General features: G+C 51.9%; 1 protein-coding gene across 2 annotated transcripts in view; it reads left to right on the top strand.

Annotated features, from left to right (window-relative positions):
- COL15A1 (collagen type XV alpha 1 chain) overlaps positions 1-20,664 on the top strand; it is a 102,724-nt gene that overhangs the window by 72,631 nt on the left and 9,429 nt on the right. For both annotated transcript variants that reach the window (XM_029920642.1, XM_029920641.1), the window contains 14 exons: positions 1,171-1,206; positions 3,375-3,437; positions 5,726-5,794; positions 5,905-5,940; positions 8,543-8,596; positions 8,697-8,756; positions 10,154-10,222; positions 10,339-10,380; positions 12,781-12,826; positions 15,069-15,149; positions 15,557-15,606; positions 15,709-15,810; positions 16,732-16,876; positions 20,209-20,273. In XM_029920642.1, the coding sequence (XP_029776502.1) occupies positions 1,171-1,206; positions 3,375-3,437; positions 5,726-5,794; positions 5,905-5,940; positions 8,543-8,596; positions 8,697-8,756; positions 10,154-10,222; positions 10,339-10,380; positions 12,781-12,826; positions 15,069-15,149; positions 15,557-15,606; positions 15,709-15,810; positions 16,732-16,876; positions 20,209-20,273 (918 nt within the window). The remainder of the gene's footprint in view (positions 1-1,170; positions 1,207-3,374; positions 3,438-5,725; positions 5,795-5,904; positions 5,941-8,542; positions 8,597-8,696; positions 8,757-10,153; positions 10,223-10,338; positions 10,381-12,780; positions 12,827-15,068; positions 15,150-15,556; positions 15,607-15,708; positions 15,811-16,731; positions 16,877-20,208; positions 20,274-20,664) is intronic.

The raw sequence follows: 20,664 nt of genomic DNA, 5'->3' as shown, positions 1-20,664 counted from the left end.
GGCCACCCACCCCTGTGGCCCCCAGTGAGGTTGGCCTCCACCCCCATCATCCATGTCTTGGGGAGAACTTGGTGCTCTCCCCAAGGCTTCTGCACATATCTGGGAGGTTCTTCTAGAACCCGACTATCTGCTGAGGGATCTCTGTTGGGGGGTCCTTCTGCGGTCTCTTCTGTACACAGCCGTGGGGCTGCTTCTGCTTGGTTTCTGTAAAATCACTCAAAGTACCCAATAGTCAACCCGAAGCAAACCAGCAACCAGGCAGAAGTCATCTCACAGAGGGTCTTGGTATTTCCCAAATGATTAGAGGTTTAGGGTTATTACTAAAGCAAAATACACCCTAAAATCAAAGATTCGGCATCTCTGTCCTGAGTCCCTGGGGCTTGTCTGCCCCCATCCCTTCTCCCTCGCTGCACCCCTAGAATCTGCCTTCCCTGCCAATCCCCATCCTCCCTTTTGCAAATCCAAGGACCTTTTCATTCCTAATGAAGGGCCAAGATTTTCCTACTCGGAGGCCCTTCCCTCCCACATGGGACTCAGGTCCCGGCTGCCACCCTTCTGCTTCCCCACCCCACCGTATAGACAGTGGGTGCAAAACATGTTACTATCCAGTTGTTTCTCTGTGTGTTCTGCCAAAGTCAGACATTTAATGAGTATGTGGGTACCAGGGCCGCAGGAAGCGGAGGCCTGGCCAATGTGAACCGCACACTGTCTGTCTGTCTGTCCTTCTCTGAGGGAGAAGCACTGAGTCTCACCAACACGCCCTCACTGCCACCTCCAAATACCTTGGCACACACTTTGGGCCCACTCCTCAAAGTTAGCGGCCTCTTCTCCAAGAACATGTGTCAAGTGATTTCACAGAGAAGGCAGCCACATCAAATGCAGAGGCCTGCCTGGATGTGGGGAGGGGGGGTGGGCTCTGGATTCCTGGGCACAGTTTCTGGCTCCATCACAAACTAGCTGCGTGACTCTGCATGGTCCCTTCCTCTCTCGAGCCTCAACATCCTCATCTACAAAATGGATCCTGAGACACACCCTTCCCCGCCCCCCACCATGGGAACATGTGGGCCCTTGGGAGATGCTGGGATGGGGTGGGCCCCTGAGGCACAGACTTCCTGCTGGCTCTGGAAATGCTGCTGCTAACCGGCCTGTTTTGTCTTTGGTATGTCACAGGGTCCCGAGGGCATACCCGGGCTGCCAGGATTTCCAGTAAGTACCACAGTAGCCATCTTCGCTCTGTGCCCTGGGGCTGTGCTCATTCTCTTCCTTCCACCTGGAATGCCATTCCCCTCCTATTGTGTGACCAAGCTCTGGCACCATCTTGTTCATGTAGCCTACCCTGGCTGACCCTCGCCTGCAGCGATCCGTCCCCCCCCTTTTTTTTTTTAATTTTTTAAAGTTAATTCATTTATTTTGAGAGAGACAGGGAGAGCATGAGTGGGGGAGGGGCAGAGACAGAGGGAGAGAAAAAATCCCAAGCAGGCTCCACACTGTCAGCTCAGAGCCCGACCTGGGGCTTGAGCTCATGAAACCCTGAGATTAGGACCTGAGTCGAAACCGAGAGTCAGAGGATGCTTAAGTGACTGAGCCACCCAGACGCCCCGTCCTTTCCTCCTTTGAGTCCCATAGGCTTTATTTTCAGCTCTGCTGTGATTATTTTCTGCCCTTAATAATAGTTATTCACACCCTTGTCTTTTTTTCTCAACTGTACTCTGAGCAGCTTATGGAGGTAGGGTCTTGTTTCTCTGTCCTCAGTACCAGCATCTTGTCTCTCTGTCCCCAGTACCAGCAGAAACAAGAGCCAGTGGCTGGCTCTCTGTGAATGTGAGAGGAGGGGTCCAGCATACAGTCCCCGCAGATCAGTGTCCTAAAGCGAGAGGATGGTAGTAACGGAGGATGGTGGGGGGCTGGAGGGGGGTGGGCAGTCACACACTAAACGCCCAACAATGACTGGTCTGCGTGCTCACTACTTGGGCTTCCACTGTGACAGATGAATGAGCATTTCTGTGTAGAAAGTGATCAGTTTTGTCTAAAAGTGTGAGCCTATGCTGAAGCTCAAGGCTCCAGAATGAAATCTGCAGTTTCTCTGAGACACTACAGACCTGAAATGTCCTAATGCCAACAGGCATCTGCACTGCCTCCAGGAAAAGGAAGATTTAACACAACTGTGACAGAAATGTGTTCTTGATGATGGAATTATGACTGATTTCTTTTACTTTTTTTAAATGTTTATTTTTGAGAGACAGAGACAGAGCATGAGTGAGGGAGGGGGAGAGAGAGACAGAGAGAGAGAGGAGGGAGACACAGAATCCGAAGCAGGCTCCAGGCTCTGAGCTGTCAGCATAGAGCCCAATACAGGGCTCAAACTCATGAGCTGTGAGATCATGACCTTAGTTGAAGTCAGCGCCCCAACTGACTGAGCCACCCAGGTATCCCAGCAATAACAAATATTTGAAAGCCACTGCTGGATGGGGTAACTCCCCCTTTAACCTTGAAGACTGCACAGGACTTGTGAAAAGCTACATAGCAGTAAAGTGTGAAACACCTTTTGGGGGCAGACATCTGGCTGTGAGTCATTGTCACAGGTATTAGGCATTGGAGTTGAAAAGAGGTCACCTCTGGCTGGGTGTGCAGAACTTGGCTCTGCAGAGGGGCGGCTGGGCATTCCTGCAGGGGGAGGGGTGTGGGCAGAAGCACAGAGACAGCGGGCAGGGCAGAGAAGGTAAAGAGAAAGGCTCAGCCGGGAGGGGTGACAGGGAGCAGGGGATGAGGTGCCGAGGCTGGCTGGGATGGGTTTGAGTGACAGGCTGGGACTTTTGGGTCCCATCCCATACATGGTGGGGAGCCAGACAGGAAGTGGGAGTCACAGAAGATGAAAGGTGGTTGGAGGCAGGCCATGGGGTGGTCAAGAGGACCCATGGGCTGAGCAGAGGCAGCAGGACCAGGCTGTCTCAGTAGGGTCCCTTGGAGGAAGCCGAAATTCAGAGGCAGGGGCCTCCAGGCCCCCAGCGCTCAGGGCGGGTCTTTCCACCACACCACAATTTCTGCACCACTCAAAATTAAGAAAATATCATGGGTAATTGTGACTTCTTCCTAGCAGCAGAAGAAGCTTTTCTTTTCTTTTCTTTCTTAAGTTTGTTTATTTTGAGAGAGAAAGAGAGAGCTGAGGAGGGGCAGAGAGAGAAGGAGAAAGAGAATTCAAAGTAGGCTCCATGCTGTCAGTGCAGAGCCTGACGCAAGGCTTGACTCACGAACCATGAGATCATGACCTGAACCAAAACCAAGAGTTAGACGTTTAGCCGACTGAGCCACCCAGGCACCCCTAAAGTGTTTTAATCTTAACAAACAACAAAATACCCTCTGATGATTCCTTCCAGGGCCCTCGAGGACCAAAAGGGGACACCGGTGTGCCTGGATTTCCAGGGCTAAAAGGAGAACAGGTAAGAGGGACCCGGATATTTAGTGGGATCATGCTCCAGAATTTGCTAAATATTTCAAATTGGCTGAAAGTTTCTGTTAACTTTAAATTTTTTTTTCTGAAATATAATTCACATGCCACAAAATCCATTGCTTTAAGTTGTAGAGTCCAGTGATTTTTCCATATTCACAAGGTTGTACAACCATCACCACTAGCCAATTCTTGACCATCTTTGTGCCAAAAAAGAAACTCCGTGTTTAGTAGCAGTCACTCCCCAGCTGTTAACTTTTATAACCTCAGTGGCCCTCCAAGGCGAAGGTGGCTCATGGGTAGAGAAATTGATTCTCGTCATAGTTTGGAAAAAGAACTCAACAGTCCCTTGAATGTTGTCCCGCGTGCTATGCTTTGTCTAATGACCTGCTGGGCACCCCCATTAGAGTGTGTGCTCCCTGAGGCCAAGGCCAAGTGCCAGTTTCTTCTCTAAGGTCCCAGTACTTAGCATAGGGCCTGGTACACAAATGGCACCCAAGACATTTAGTGGATAAAGGAGCATAAAATTAACCAGTCCGATAAATGCTAGTATTTAGAAGTTATAAGCCGGGCTCTGCATTTGGGTGGCAGTCTTGGTCCAAAATCTTTGCAATAAATGTTTAGCATGCAAAGCATATCCTGGGAACTCCCAGGACACTGAATGGACCTTTCTATCCTTCCATATTTGCCTCTTAGAATTAACTTCCTGGTTGGTTTTTATGGATAAGGGGGAGACTGGCATCCGTACACAGGTTGTGAAGACTCTGGATGGGGTCATGAATTCATATATCCATTTGTGTCGTCATCCATCTTACATCCATTCCCAAGGGAGTGCCAGCCGGGTTCCCGTGGCAGACACTAGGGATATAGAAGTAAGATATGGGGAACAGACATGCAATGGGCCCACAGAAAGCAAGGCCATTGCTGTAATGGAGGTCTGTGCAACTCCCATAGGAGCAACTCCAGAGGCTCCTGGAGAGTCACAGAGGGCGGGTATGTCTCCAGAAGGAGGGAGCTTTAAGCTTCTCTCTTTTTATTCTCCCCCCACCATTCCACACTGGCCCCCAGCAGAGGCTCCAGTGTCTGTTGGACCATAATCTGAGGGGGTAGGGAGTTCAAAGCCTGGGCAAAGGGGTCTACATTTGGCACCACAAGGGGTAATGTCTTGGGGTGCTTTTGCTGCCTGGGGCCTTTGGCAAGCAGCTGCTCTGGCTTGGGAGGAGGCCTGGTCGAGCCAGAGCGGCTATTGCTTTAAACACTATTTTTAGAGAGACCTACGCTACCGCTAATCCCCTGCCACCTTGAAAACTGGGATGGGCGCCCAGCCAGCTCTGCTCCAGACCTCAAGGCAAACGCGCTTTCTCTTGCTCTGCCTCTAATGCTTTTGTGCTTGTCCTTCTTACTGCTGCCGTGCTCAGGACTGCCTTTCCTCGCCAGTGCAGTGGTAAGAGCCAAACACGAGGTGTGGGCTTAGGGGGATGGAGACGGGAGGCTGCTCTACTTGCTTCGGCACCGCTGTCTGGCTGCTTGTGGGCCCGCTGAAGGGGGACGTTAGTGGTCCAGCCCAGCGCCTCAGGGGCCAGCACTGAAGTTTGGAGCCAACGCTAGAATGATACAGACAGTCCCTCCCGGCCTTCTCTGCACTCAGATACCTTCCTGGAAGCCTGATGGGAAAACTAGATGGCTCTGCTAAGGACAGGATTTGGGGCATGATTTTACACCTGTCTACCCATCTCCCCAGCGCCCCAGCATCTGAGATAGCTTTGCCTGCTCAGGTTTGCACAGGACCCAGAGTTTGGGGACCGAGTTCCATATGGAGACACGAGGCTTCTATGTTGAGAGAGGCCTCTAGTGTTCGTACTTTTGTCTCTTTCCCAATTGCAGGAGTTTTAACAAGAATAAGGGTTTTTAGGGAAGCAAGCCACCAAGTAAATTAGGAGCCAGAGGTTCTCAGAAGGGTGCTCTGTAGTAAGAGGTAGGGAGGACCTTGTCCGGCTGGTTCCTGGAGACTCGGGGGTGAGGATGTAGATCTGCCAGCACTGGGAGCCCTTGAGGCTTGCAGGACACCCACCTGAACTTGAGGTGTGTGGAGGGAATAACCCAGAGAGCGGAGCACTCACGTAGGAGTCCCCTGCAGTTCGTTCTCCAGGGACTGGTCATGTCCAAGCAGCGGGGCTGCAGGCACGGGATCAGAGTTGTAGGACCGCGGGCCCAAGGGAACCTCTGGATGAGGCCGTGAAAAAGAGACCCAACTGCACTGAAAGGTTCTCTGAATTGCAGGGCGAGAAGGGAGAGCCAGGTACCATCCTGACCGGGGACATTCCTCTGGAACGGCTACGGGGGAAAAAGGTAATCATGTCACCAGACCCTGAAGGCACACATCTGCCTCAGCATCCCATGTTTGTTCCTGGCACAGACTGTGTTCCTCTGAATGACGAGTTCGTATCTCCCTGCTCTAGGGTGAACCTGGTGTGCACGGAGCCCCGGGACCAATGGTAAGCCCGAGCCTCCCTCCGCCGGGGCTGGACTGGGGGGCTCGAAGCATTCCTCATACTTTGGCTCCGTTAGACTGAGTTGTATAGCCATGAAAATAGCAAGGATGTGGCAAAATGCATGTGGATTAGGGAAGGCTAATTGTAGTCCAGTGAAAGTCTCAGTGGGTTGGCACACAAGCAGCCTCTCACTCTTGCCAAGCCCAGGGGGGTGTTCCTAGGTGGACATCTCCCCTCCAGCAGTGATTCAGGGACCCAGGAGGCTTTTATCCCGTGACTCTGCCATTTGGTGGCTTCAGGGCCACGCTGGCCTCTTCCAGCCGGGCAGGCTGAGGTTGGTGAGGGGAAAGAGGTCATGAAAGATGAGGAACATCACTTTTAGTGCATTCTACTGGCCCGAACTCAGAAGTGTGGTTTAACTATGTGTCGAGGAAGGAGAGGAGAATTGGCTGGTGCTGAGCACTCACAGGCATACCACATGCTTGCCAGCTCAAGGTTGCCACTGCCCAAGGAACCCCTCCGAGAAGCATGAGCTCCTGCCTCTTGCTCCTTCATCAGCTCTTACTGAGAGGATGGGGTCCTCTGGTTTCTTAGACCTTGTGGCTGTGAGGACTTGGGCAAGTCCATTTCTGTCTGGGGTTCTATTTTCCCATCTGTGAGTTGGAGAACTAGATGATATGATAGGGCCCTTCTTAGCTTACTTGCTCTAGGAATCTGCAACCCATTGGGCTGCTGAATGGCATTTAAGGCCCAGTTCCCTCAAGAATGAACTGTAAACCTCTCTGTTGTAGAGTCCTCCCCAAAAATAACAATAAAAAAATTCAGGTTATAAAATGTCCACTGTGGGTCAGACGCTATACTGACACTTCACACCGACCACCTCATGTCACACTCACTGCGCTAAGAGGTGAGTGTCAGAATCCCCAGTTTATAGGCCAGGAAACTGAGGTCAAAGAGAGTAAGTGACTTACCCACAGTCACACAGCTGGAAAGTGGTGCACGGGGGATGTGAATGACACCTGTCGGATTCTGTGTCCAGGTTTTCCCCATTGCCTCCAGTAAACACCTCTTCTGAAGCATTTTGGCCTGGAGCTTTGCACATGGGGTTTGTTTGGTTGAAGCTGGACCTCGGGCCTGAGGAGAGGGGACCTCACGGACATGTGTCCCTGACGAATGGCCCATAATCTCCAAGTTGCACCCCTCAAAGGACCTTCTAAGGCCTTAGGCCCTTCAGTCAGGCAGAATGGGTGCCCTGCAGAGGAGAAACTGTGGGTTAAGACAGATTGGAGGAGTATGGTGTGAACCACTGGTGAATCACTTAACATCCAGAGCCCTAACAAATTCCAGGAGTTACCAATGGGGGCCAGCACGCTGCCGACAGATGGCCATGTCACTTGTTCTACTGAAGCCATGTGTGCACAGCTTGCCAAACTCAGACAGCATGGGAGCACCTTCTTCTGCTTCGCATGACGGTGCCGGATAGGCTAGCTGTGGCCCTCATGACGGGTGTAGCTTGCACCGCCTTTGCAAGTTCCCTGGAGCCTTGTTACTTGTGGCTCCTGGATCAGCGTCATCAGCATCACCTGGGAGCTTGTTAGACATGCAGAGCCTTAGGCCCCGCCCCGGACCTGCTGGGTCTGCATTTTGACAAGATCCCAGGTGACACCTGTGCACACTGACGCTTGAGGAGAGCTCTGCCCTAGAACATACCCCAAGTGGCCTGTGCCCTGTTACTCCTCCTGGTCTTGCTTTTCTATCTTTAGGAGTGCTGTGGGCTAGGTACTTGCCATACAGAGCCCGTTTTAACTCAGCTTTATTTGCATTTTCCAGGACATGTATATCTGTTAATGTCAGCAGGAAAAGGGGACTCGGAGACCCCAGGCCTAAACTAGTCATTCCCCTGGTAGGGTGGGGCAGACCCAGCTACAGAAGCAGGAAAGTGTAGATTGGATGCAGAGCTTGTTCTGGGAAGAGGGAGTGTGCACTGTACGTATCCTGGATGCCAGAAGCATAAGGCATCCTGCAGGAGATTGGAACAGGGCAGTGGCTCTAGAAGCATGAAGACATAGAAAGCCAACATTGGAATGAATAAGGGTCCACAGGTCAGTGACTCATCCTGGTCCTCAGAGACAGGTAGGAGCAAGGAAGAAGCCAAATCCTGGAGCAGCTTCTCAGGCTGGGTGAGCCTGAGCGGCGAGGCAGGGCTGCGTTATTCCAATTGGGATGTAAGACCTAGGGCAGAGGTGCATCTTCTAAGCTACCCCAGTACCCAGCTACCAGGGGGTAGGGGGCGTGGGCCTGAGCTCCTGCCTCTTGCTCCTTCGTCAGCCCTTACTGAGAGGATGGGGTCCAGAGTCTGGGGTGCGGCAGAGCCTGCAGGAGGGCGTGGGGTGCTAAGGGGCTGAACAGGTGGTCCCAGCTGAGAACAGAGAGGTTGGGAGTCAAGGTTCCAGGCAGGTGCGAACTTCATAATTGCCCGTGGACCTCCCTCCTCCCCACGCAGTAGTTCATCCTCACCACTGCCCACAAAGGCAAGCCAGTGACCCTTATCACCCTAGCCTTGACTTTCGGTTCTTTTCTAATTTGATACTTGTTTTGCCTCTAGGGGCCCAAAGGACCACCAGGACACAAAGGAGAGTTTGGCCTCCCCGGACGACCGGTAGGTGTCGCTGTTCCTCAGGGGGGATGTGAGGGAGGACCCGTGGGCTGGGCCAGCTGGCGAGCAGTGGGTTTACTAAGGCATCTCCTGTGGGTTTCAGGGTCGCCCAGGACTGAATGGCCTCAAGGGTGCCAAGGGAGACCGAGGGATCATGATGCCGGTGAGTGAGATGACCAGTGCCCCAGCCCCCCACTACCCGGGGACAGAGCCCTGAGTCCAGTGTGCAGAGGGGGGCTGAGAGTACTGGGTCCAGTGAGTGGGGCTTACAGACAGAATCTTCAGGAATGTTTGTCTCCTTCCTCGACTGCCACTTGCAAAGACCCTCCAGCCCCTCCCTGTCCTCTAGTTCACTCTTAGGAGGGTCTCTGCCACTGAAAGCACCTTAAGGGACCATAATCTTTCTTGTCCGACCGAAGAGGGAGGGTAGAAGAGAGATCTGGGTATACTCAGGAGATCTGACCTCAAATCCCAGTCTCCTGACTCCGGGGCAGTACCCCATCTTCCCTCTCTACACAGTCTTAGGGATTTCCCACCTCCAGGGCTCAGCACATGTGTGTGAGTGTGTATCAAAGGTCGGTCAGCTCCTTAGGCAGAGCATAAGCAAGGCCCAGGGTCTACAATAAGGAAGCCAACATTTATTGAGCACCTACTATGTACCAGACTCTACTTTTGTTCGAACCATGCTGTCTCTGCTCTGCACGTCCAGAAATCAGACAGGCAGGTGGGGACTGGTCACACTCATCCAGCCCACTGCAGCTACTAGGTAAAGCAGGAGCTCATGCCTTCACTTAGGGGGATGAGTGCAGCTTCCAAGTGGGCCAGATTCCTCATACCTGCGGTCAGAGCCTCACCCCTCCTGCTGCAAGATCCTGCTTGAGATCTGGGCTTGGAAGAAAAACATTGCATCCTATTAATGCCGGCTGACCTGGCTTTGAAAATCACACCGCTCTGTGCTGATAGCGCAGAGCGTGCTTGGGATTCTCTCTCTCTGCCCCTCTCCCCCCTGCCACACACACATAAACACATTCTCTCTCTCTCTCTCAAAATAAACAAATAAACATTAAAAAAGAAAATAAAATAAAAGAATGCTGCTAGTGAGCAAGAGTTTTGCATTTACTCTTGCATTTATTAGGCACTCTCCGAGGTACCGTATCAGGTGAAGGACCCTCCCCTCCCCTCCCCACCCCACCTGACCCTCCATATGACGGATGTGCTGGTAGAGGGGTGGTGGGCTCTGTGTTGGTTGAGCACTCCTCCAGGAGTCAGAACCTAGGTTCTGACTGTGTGGCTTTGAGTAGGTCACTTCCACTCTCCTGGCCTCCGTCTCCATTTGTAAACCAAGGATAATCCTTGCTCCTCTGCCTCTCCCATGGGTGGCCGTAGAGACACAATGGGAATCATGGATGTTGACGTGCTCTTTCGCAGTGTCAGGCCTCCCTGTGGGGAAGATAGTCGACTTTAGAGGATTTTCTTTCCTCGTTCCTGGAGGAAGTATCCCGCAGCTGCCCTACACTCACAATGACCTGAACTTGAGAATGGCCTTTTCTTTCCCTTCAGGGCCCCCCTGGCTTACCTGGTCCTCCAGGGCCCCCTGGACCACCTGGAGCTGTGATCAACATCAAAGGAGTAAGCTGGGGTAGGGCAGGGGTGGGAGACCCTCCGGGGACAGTGGGGAGTGGGCCCCAGACTGGCCTGAGCTGGTGTCCTGATGGCCTCACTTCTCTTGTTCTCACTTCCCACAGGCTGTCTTCCCAATACCGGCCCGGCCGCACTGCAAGACGCCGGTAAGGAGTGTATAGTCACTGCCTTCAAGAGCAATCATTGGCGTAGACAGCGACTCAGAAAAGATGATCAGTCTTTGTCTTGAGCCCCTTCAGTCCATCAATGTTCCCTTTGACATCTCCTATCACTTACATATAGACCCTTAAGTAGGTAGCTAGAAGCTTCCAGATAACAGACCATGGCAATGACACACACTGGATCCTCTAAAAGGTGCACATGTTGTCAGAGTATTTCTTTTAATGTAGTCAAAAAACCAATGTCTTTTATTATTATAACCACATTAACTTCATGCTTGGAGCAAATAGTAAGAAGTAAAATATCCTCCTGAAAAATATAGATAGGAAAATAAAGTAATTCCAAGCAGTGTTCTTTGCATTAGGAGCTTCAGGCTAACAGCTATAAGTGAATGTGTGCTGGCCCTTCCCAACTGGTGTGTTGAACAGCATACAACCCTGAGAGGCAAGGACTCTCTCTCCCGATTTACAATGAGGAAGCTAACTGTGACTCAGTTGTCCAAGGTCTTGGTACTGACAGAGCTGGGGTCATCCCTCAGGTCCCCTGACCACCAGGCACAGTGACTCCAGACGGTCAGGCATGTAGCATTGTCCCTGAGGTCTTACCCAGTTTTGCAGGGAGAGTGGGCCCATCCCTGTGCACGGGCCTCGGTCACAGAGCTGTGCATGACTGTTCCCTCATTCATTCAACAAATATTTATCGAGAATTTAGCCAAGTACCCTGCTAGATCCTGGAGACACAAGGGTGAACTAGACAGGCGTGGTCTCTGTTCTCAGGAGCTTGCAAATTACAATTTAGAAAGGTTCCTTGAAGTGGGCTCATAATTGATGCTCATTGGGTGTGGTGATGAGGCTCGGGGCAGAGGCTTTAAAATGACGCAGTTTGGCTGAGTGTTTGCCTGGACGTCTGTCCATGTCGAAACTTTGAGGCGCCCAGCTCTGCAGCCCAGGGCCCGGGAACTCTGGCCTAGAATGCAGAGGATAGGACCCACTAAGACAGCCGGGGGCCGCTGGTCTCTTTGAGGACAGCATCAAGCCAGGTCATGTTTACACCGATCGCCTGAAGGGAGACATAAAATGTCAGCGCTGGAGGGACGCTCCGGAGAGGCGGCTGCATTCCACGTCCGTATCACACAGAAGGAGAAACCAGCGGCCCCCAGAGGCAGAGGGTCTGCTCGAGATCCCCAGAGAGTTTGTGCCGGAAGCCCCTCTCCGCTAACATGACTGCAGGTGTCTCGGGACAGCACTTAGCAAACGTGAGAGTGTTATGAAAATGTACTACAGTTACCACAACCCATGCTAGGACCCTTTCCAGCGGCCATGGCCTTTGGGCTCATGAGATTACTGAACAGAAACCAAAGATGAGCTCGAGCTTTTGATTTCCCATTGCCTGGCTGCACACCGTGGAGCTGGGGCATGGACATTTCCCGATCAGCTCTCAACATGGACACCTGAAAAACAATTGCTTTCTGTCACATCCATCATTCTCTTAGCCACTTCTAATTTCAGCCCCTTCCTGACACCGTGGGGGTGGAGGAGCCCTATCAGCATAGACACAGGACACCAGCTGGTCACTTCAGCCAACATCCTTAACTTCAAACTGTCTCTCCTGGGGGGTTCCCATCTGTTCCCCGCATCTTCTCTGGGTGACCCTTGAGTGGTTTGTGACCCTCCACCTGAAAGTAGGAGGATCCTGGTGCCAGAGGGATCATTTTGACTCCACATATCAACTGGGAAAAGGGGAAGTTGGGTATTAAAAAGCAGGGTCCCCAGTGGCTCTGTTTTATAGATAAGACAGTGCAGGAGTTTGGGAAGGAAGTGGGAAGGAATATTATTTAGGACAACTGGGAGGCCAGACCCCTGGGACTAAATGGCGAGTCTAGAATAGCCCTTCCAACCAAATGATAACCACCTCCCCTGATTCATTACCACTACCATTCCCGGCTCCTGTTCATCATGCACAGTCTCGGTATGCACAGTAGCAAAGCCTGGGTCACCCTCACTCGGATGCTCGACCTCTTACATGAATCAATCCTAAATGATAAGAAAGCAGGCCAAGAACGCTCATAGTTGGCTAAATCAGCACTGCCGGGGTTTGTTATCTCGAAGCTCTGGGCTTTCCCTTTGCACAGTTGCCTGGCTGGTAGGTCTCACTTCCCTCCGCTGGCTGCATAATGCCCTCCCCCCAGTTGAAGGGCTGGAATCCCTGTGCAATGAGAGCCCCTGGGGAGCTCAGGGCTTTTGGGGTTTCCGAGCCAAAGAAAGGCCTCACTCCATGACATCATGCCTCCTACCACACACCCCTCGGATGAGGGACAGTGGCTACCTGTGGATGCAAACATCAGGACACGGTTTGCACCTAATGACCTTGCCTTCCTCTTTCTGCAGGTTGATACCACACATCCTGGGAATTCAGAACTCATCACCTTTCATGGTACAGCTTCTCTTCTTCACCTTATGTTTCTGTGGCACTTTTCCAGACCTTTGTAGCTCTGCCGAAGGTGGCCCCCACTCCCAGCGCTGCACCTAAGACTCTTATTTGGGAAGATCCGGCTGCAGGTGGTGGGGGTGGGGGTAGCTGAACCAGCACTGTGGGACTGGTCCCCTCTCTTCGGTTTTGTCACACATCCGTATATTCTACACCTTGTGACTGGCACTTCCAGCCACCAGGGAGTACTCCATTTATCCGCTTGTTTGTTCATTTGCTCATAAAGCATCCACTGAGACCATAGTACGTGAACCCATCCCATGCATTGGGCTGAGGCAGATGAATTCAATGCCATTCTTGCCACCCGGACCCTTAGGCTCTGCTAGATAGAACTATTTTAAAAATCATTCTAATGTAATATACCAAGAATGAAAGAGGGAAGGGCTGTGGGAGCTCAGAAGACTTTTGCTTCAAAGTGTTCTTGGACCAGCAGCCAACAGCATCTCCTGGAAGCCTGTTAGAAATGCAGCATTTTGGTCACTGCTCGGGCCTTTGGGCGAAGATCAAGTGTAAGATTGATTCACTGCCGACCTGCTGAATCAAGACGCTGCACCTTAAGCCCCCTACTCTGTCTGCACAGTAAATTGTGAGAGGCGCTGGCTCTGGTGTCCAATCAGTAAATGTCAGCCGAGGGCCACAGGCCAGGAAATGGGAGCCTGCTGGGGAGCGGTCACTCTGGTCCCCAGTCTCCACTCCTCTTCTCCCTCTGTGTGCCCTCCTTTGGATTGAGAGGTCTGCGTGCTTGTAGTTTAAATGGAAAAGTCATTATTTTCCCAATACTGACCTCTGGCTCTGCTGGGTGGTGGTCTCCCTGGTGAGGTTTTTGTTGGTTTTGATTACAAGGTCCAGACTGTTTCCACCCTCCGTGCTCAGACTAGTTCAAGGCTCCCCCTGCCGCTTGTGCAAGGGGCACTGTGGGGAGGCAGGGTAGAGCTGGACTTGCTGTCTCAGATTTCTGGTGGTTCCCTGTCCCCACTGGGCCACTCTGGCAGGTGGGGGAGGGACAGGACAGCCCCCTGGTGAGCCTATGTCCTGCTACTTACTTGTGTCTTTCCCCTGCTTCCTTGAAGTAAGCAGCCACATCGGTGGTGGTGAGCTCACTGTCCCCCTCTCTGGCCTTCACCCCTGCCCATGATCTCACTGGGGTGGGTGGAGGCACTGCCGCCCTGGCCCTGTGATGTCATTTCCCCGCTGACCCCCAGCTGGTGGCGTTAGGCCTTTGGGACTCAACACTCCTTCCCTGATGCTGGGAAGCCTGAGCGCCCAAACCCCATCTCTCGGCCTGAGAGCACTGCTCGGTCGATCTGTCACATCTCTTGGGAACTGGGAATTCAGAGATTTAGTGTCTGCCCCACCCGTCAGAGGGGATTGCTTCTCTTCTCCAATGCTGAACTTCTAGAAGGCTCCCTCCATACCTCTCCCCTGCTGTAAAAGAGTTGGAGAGGGGCACCTGGTTGATTCAGTCAGTTAAGCGTCCGGCATCTGCTCAGGTCATGATCTCACAGTTCATGGGTTCAAGCCCTGCATCAGATTCCGTGATGACAGCTCAGAGCCTGGAGCCTGCTTCAGATTCTGTATCTCCCTCTCTCTCTCTGACCCTCCCCTGCTCGTGCTGTCTCTCAAAAATAAATTAAAAACATTAAAAAAAAAAAGAGTTGGAGAGAGAGAGTGCTTCTCAGATCCCCAGAGGTAGTGGCTTTGTGCACAGACTACTTGGCACCCTTAGTGTCCCCTGAGGGAACCTGGGAGGTTCCCCCCCCCCCCCCCCGCCCCGCATGCCGCCATGCCCCACAGACACAGATGAGATGGGACTGGAAGCCTGACTGGGTGCTGAGCCTCTGGCTGTGCCGAGAGAGCTGCAGCCTCTGCGGGGCCCCCACCGTGCGCTGCAGGCCCCTCAGCGATACCCCTCGCTCCGTCCTGCTTCACGCGGCCCCTCACCGTGTGCGTCTCCCCCCGGAGACCGCGCTTCTGAAGGCCAGGAATTGTGTCTGATGTGTCTACCTCTGCCCTCCCCATCATTTAGCAAAGGATTTCATAGCCTCAGAAGGCCTTTGTTTATTGAGTGGACTTCGCAAAAGGGGCTCAATTTGAAAACTTGCCGCAAAAACTTTTTGTATCGAATGAAGGTGATTTTCCATGGTCTTTTATTATTTTTTTTTTAAAACATATGTGTATTCGATGGCAGGTGTTAAAGGAGAAAAAGGATCCTGGGGTCTTCCCGGCTCAAAAGGAGAGAAAGGAGACCAGGGAGCTCAGGGACCACCAGGTATTTCGCCTGTTGTTCTGGTTGTTGCCTTTGATTTTTGTTCCTGAGAAATCCAACTGAGCTGGAAAGTAAGACGGATTGTGTTACCACCCTGACCACAAGCTCCGTGGAGTTCTAGAGAGACACAGTCGTGGGTCCAACACGGAACATGTCACCAGAGACCAGAAGTTCCAACCATTCATGCTTCCTGTGCAAAGCAAGGCCCAAAGAGGGCCAGGGCCGTGCTCAGGATCCCACAGGGCCCCGCCAAGGACTCGTTTCTGCCCCTCAGGCCAGCGTCCGCTCTGTTAGCTAAACCAGTGTGGGGTCACTTCCCCTGGGGAATAATGATGGGTGCCAGCCTGGAGACTGGGTTCCTGAATTTCTGTGACGAAGGTGATGAAGTTCACACGGCATTTCTTTTTCAGGCCCTCCAGTGGACCCGACTTACCTGAGATACATTCTAAGCAGTTTGAAGGTGAGTATTTCTGTACCAGACATTTGTCCCGGGTGGCCAGGTGCTCAAGCTCCCATCACGCACTGGATCATCTTGCTCTTATTGAATGTTTTCTGCTCGCAGGGGGAGAATGGAGACAGGGGGATCAAAGGAGAAAAAGGAGATGCTCATGGAGACTTCTTTGTGTCCGGGCCTCCAGGCCTACCAGGAAGTCCCGGCCTGGTTGTGAGTAGTGATTTTCCCTCGCCATTTTCCTCAGTGGGTCACCGCCTTCCCCCGCCCCCCCCACACACACTCCACCCCCCACCTGCGCAGTGGGACTAGGCAGTTGGAGAGTCAAGGGCCTGTCACAGCACCGCAAGCTGGAAGTAGGACTTGGGCATTGGCCTCTCTCCCTCATATTTACTTACCGATTGGGATGTTGGCTAAGGCCCATGGAGGAAAGGGAGCTGGCCATGGCCATGTGCATTCAGGTAACTCCCAGGTCACCGACCACACTGCCTTATTCATGTCAATGGTGAAAAATTTGCTCAACCCAAGAAGTTACTAACTAATGGTGAACATATCAGATAATAAAGGCAGAATGGAAGGTGAGGGAGCTATTTTTAGAGGGGCTATTTGATTCTTCTGAAATCTCACCAAAGGAGCCCCTAGATAAGCTTGGTCTTCTTAGGACACCAGGTTTCTCCAGCTCACAAGAGAGGAATTCAAGTTATGTCTCTGATGAGATGATGACCAGGTCATGCCCGTCAGGAACCATCAGCAAACCCTGGTCCCAGAGCTCACCACGCAGGTAGACCCAGCAAGGCCAGGACACCAGGGTTCTGCTGCCACCTTGGCTGCTAATTTGTGTTGACACTTGGGACAAGCCGTATCACCTCTCTGTGCCTGTGTTTCTTGAAATCTGTGAAATGCAAAGTACGGGCCCTCCCAACTGCAGGGCCCTCCAGGGTCATATGCAGTGACATTGAACATAACAGCTGGTTGCTGTCCTCTAGGTCTGGTGCCACCTGAGTTGTGCCCAGAACGGAGGATAATCATAGCAACAGCTCGTACTGACTGACTTTTCACAAACACCCTCATACGGAGAAGGGCTGGGACTCAGGCGGCTTTCTCTCCTCTGTGACTGCGCTCTTGCTTTCACAGGGCCAGAAAGGGGAGACTGTCGTCGGGCCCCAGGGACCCCCGGGTGCTCCTGGCCTGCCTGGGCCTCCTGGCTTTGGAAGACCTGGTTCCCCTGGGCCACCAGGCCCCCCAGGGCCACCCGGGCCACCAGCTATCCTTGGAGCAGGTTAGTACTGTGAATGGTGATCATTTGTGCCAACCCTGGTGTTGCGCTCAGGGTCACCACACCAGGCGGGCGCGTCAGAGCCACATTGTATGATGGAGAGCTATTTCCAGGTTGGAACTTTATTTCCTTTTTTTTCTTTTTTAATTGACGTGTAATTTACATGCCATAAAATTCGCCCATTTAAAGTGTACAGTTCCGTGGTGTTTAATATATTCACAAGGCTACGCAGCCATCACCTCTCTCTAATTCCACATTTTCATCACCCTGGAAAGACACCCTGCACCAGCTAGCATTCAGTCCTCTTTCCCTCCCCCCGCCAGAGCTGGGCACCTGAAGATTTACTTTCTGTCTCTCAGGATCTGCCTACTCCAGGCATGTCCTATCAGTGGAATCATACCAATATGTGGCCTTTTGTGTTGGGCTTCTTCCACTCAGCATCGCCCATGTCGCGTTGTGTGTCAGTACTTCCTTCCTTGTTGTGGCTGAATAATCTTCCGTTGTGTGGACACAGTATGTTTTGTTTATCCATTCATCAGTTGATGGACGTTTGGGTTGTTTCCACTTGTTGGCTATTAATAATAACGCCGTAGGGGTGCCTGGGTGGCTCAGTTGGTTAAGTGTCTGACTGTTGACTTCGGCTCAGGTCGTGATCTCATGGTTTGTGAGTTTGATCCCCACATCAGGCTCCATGTTGACAGCACGAAGCCTGTTTGGGATTCTCTCTCTCCCTCTCTCTCTCTCAAAAATAAATAAACTTAAAAATTTAAAAAAAAAAAGAAAAAAGAATAACGCCGCTCTGAACATTCGTGCACAAGTCTTTGTGTGGACACACGCCTGCGGCTCTCCTGGGTGTATGCCTGGGAGCGGAATTACAGGTGGCAGAGACGCATGCTCACTCTGCCTCACTGTTTGAGGAACTGCTAACGTGCTTTCCAAAGTGGCTGTGCCAGTTTTGTGTTCCCACCAGCAGTGCACAAAGCTTTGAGGGTCTCCTCGTTTTCACCAGCGATTGTCATTGTCCTGTCTTGTTTATTCCAGCCCTCACCCGTTCAGACGCAGCCATATCCCGTGGTGGTTCTGATTTGCCTTTCCCTGAAGTCTAAGGGTGTGCAACATCTTTTCATGTGTGGGTGGAAACTCCTTGGCTGCTTTGCCAATGCCTGGCTCTTAAGGGACTTGTGGACCAGCACTGATTCTAACTCTGTAACAACTCTCCTTACCCAGAGCTACCGCACTTCCTCAAATAAAAAATGGGTGAGGGGACACCTGGGTGGCTCAGTCAGTTAAGCGTCCAGTTTCGGCTCAGGTCATGATCTCACAGTTTATGAGTATGAGCCTCACATCAGGCTCTGTGCTGATAGCTGGGAGCCAGGAGCCTGGAGCCTGCTTCAAATTCTGTATCCTCCTCTCTCTCTGCCCCTCCCCAGCTAGTTCCCTCTCTCTCAAAAATAAATAAAACATTAAAATTAAAAAAATTTTTTTAATGCTTTTTATTTATTTTTGAGAGACAGAGAGAGACAGTGAGATCAGGGGAGGGTCAGAGAGAGAGGGAGATACAGAATCTGAAGCAGGCTCCAGGCTCTGAGCTAGCTGTCAGCACAGAGCCCGACACGGGGCTTGAATCCACGAACCGTGAGATTATGATCTGAGCCGAAGCCAGATGCTCAACCGGCTGAGCCACTCATGTGCCCCTAAAAAAAAGATTTTAAAAAGGAAATGTAACTCCAGCTAGCTTAAGCAAAAGGGAGATTTATTGGCTGTGAAGGAGGTGAATAATTAACTTGTGGGAGGGGCCAGCATGCAGCAGGGCCTCAGGCACAGCCAGAACTGGGGACTCAACCCCTTCAAGGACTCTCTGGCATCTCTCGTCTCGGCTTCTCTCCATCTGCTAGCCTCATGCTTCTGCACCACAGACCACATCCTCTGCATGGTGGGAAATACGGTTACTGATAACTCGGAGCTTCCACAAGCAGCTAGAAATCTTGGCCTTCTTTCTTGGTTTTACTTTGAGAGCTCCTGGGCTGGAGGACGTAGGGTCAAATTCTGTCTAACCCATCCTGGCCCAGATGCCCAGTCACCTGTGGCTAGAAGGAGCGATCACATGACAATGAGACAGGGTCTTCTGAATCCAAATGGTGGTGGAGGGGATGGAGAAGATGTGAAGAGAAGGTGAGGATGCTGCTCCGAGAAAGAAGGAAGGTGCTAGGCGGACAAAACCATATTTGCCAGTATAACCTTGAAGGAGAGGCAGGAGTTGCAGGAGGGGGAAGGACACTGCAGGAGCAGAGCAACTGTTGTCCACAGCAGCTCTGTATGAGGTGCTGCCCAGGGGTCCTCGCCCCACTGAAGAAGGATCGCCCCTCACATAATGCCTACAACCCACAATTTACAAAGTGCTCTTATCCAATTATCCCATTCAATCTTCACAGCAACCCAGGGAGGGGGAGGAAATGGACATTACTATAAAACTCTTGTCACGGATAAAGACACTGAGGCTCAGAGAGGCAAGAGACTTGCTCAAGGTCACAAATCCTAGTGGCAGGGGAGGCTGGGGTCCAAGCCCAAGCCCTCTGACCCTCCCTTCGCTAGACATTCACCGCCCGTGTCATGATTTTCAAGTCCTGTGCCAGCACCGCAGACCTAGTTGCACGACTTGAAAACTCTCATAGAGTCATCTTCCTGGGACTTGTGAAAACATCCTTCCCCACCAAGAGCTTTGCAGATTTTGGGGTTTAGAGAGGTGGAAGGTGAGCACAGCCATGTGCATCGTTCTGGGGGAAGAGGGCACGGGCTCTTCAAACACTAAGAGCCCCTGGGTGGGTGCACAGTACACCCCCAGCGTGTAGCTTTTCTCGGTTCTCACCTCAGCCCAGTGAAGAAGTGCTTGTTTACATTTCGCAGGTGATGAAGCTGTCGCGGCCCTGCCCTCCCCTCCCTCTGCAGCCCAGCACCTTTCTTCCTCTTTCTGAGCCTGCTGGTCTCTGTGCAGCAGTTACTCTGGGGTGAAGGAACTTGCATGAGTCAGGACATTTTTGGAAACTCAGGTCAAACTGACCTATGTAAACAACAAAAATGACAATAATTTATTCACTTATAAAACCCAGAGGTCCTAATGTGGCTTCCTGCAAAGCTATGGATGAGAATGCCCGATCTCTCCCAAAGCTGCCAATGTGGCCGAGCCCCAGGCTGGGCCCACAGCCCCCCAGGATGCAGCTGCAAGGTGCAGTGCCCTGAGTGGGGTTGTGAACGCTCCCCTCAGTGACCAGCTGCCATCTGAGGCATTTTTCAGAGGGTGTGCTGTTTTGTAACTTCTCTTTTCTGTCTTGTCTTAGCCGTGGCCCTTCCAGGCCCTCCCGGCCCTCCAGGACAGCCAGGACTTCCCGGATCCAGAAACCTGGTCAGTGTTACGATCAGCGGGTATTCACTCTTCGGCTCTGGAAGGATGTACTTAGAACTCAGCTGCAGTGCTTAGGGGCTGGCACACCTCTTGTGAAAGAATTAGGCCTCCGTGGCAATAGAATTGGTACAACTGCACATACGGTGGGCATTTATCATTTCTTTAGATGACTTATTAAATAGAAAGATACAGACTATGATTTTGGTTCCATGCTTCTAATCCTTAGTGCACAAAACCGTAACAGGAACCAACTGTCTTACATCAAAAAAACATAAGCATGAGAATAGAAACAGCATGGCAGCAGGTCCTGTGCTGGTCAGATTGGCCCTGGGTAGTTCAGTCTTCTCTGTTCTGCTGGAGGACAGCTCTTGCACGTTCGGTACTCCACAGC

The sequence above is a fragment of the Suricata suricatta genome, chromosome 13 (assembly GCF_006229205.1).
Source record: "Suricata suricatta isolate VVHF042 chromosome 13, meerkat_22Aug2017_6uvM2_HiC, whole genome shotgun sequence".
Lineage (NCBI taxonomy): Eukaryota > Metazoa > Chordata > Mammalia > Carnivora > Herpestidae > Suricata > Suricata suricatta.
The sequence above is the reverse complement of the archived record's forward strand: the minus strand, read 5'-3'. Positions and strand labels throughout refer to the sequence as shown.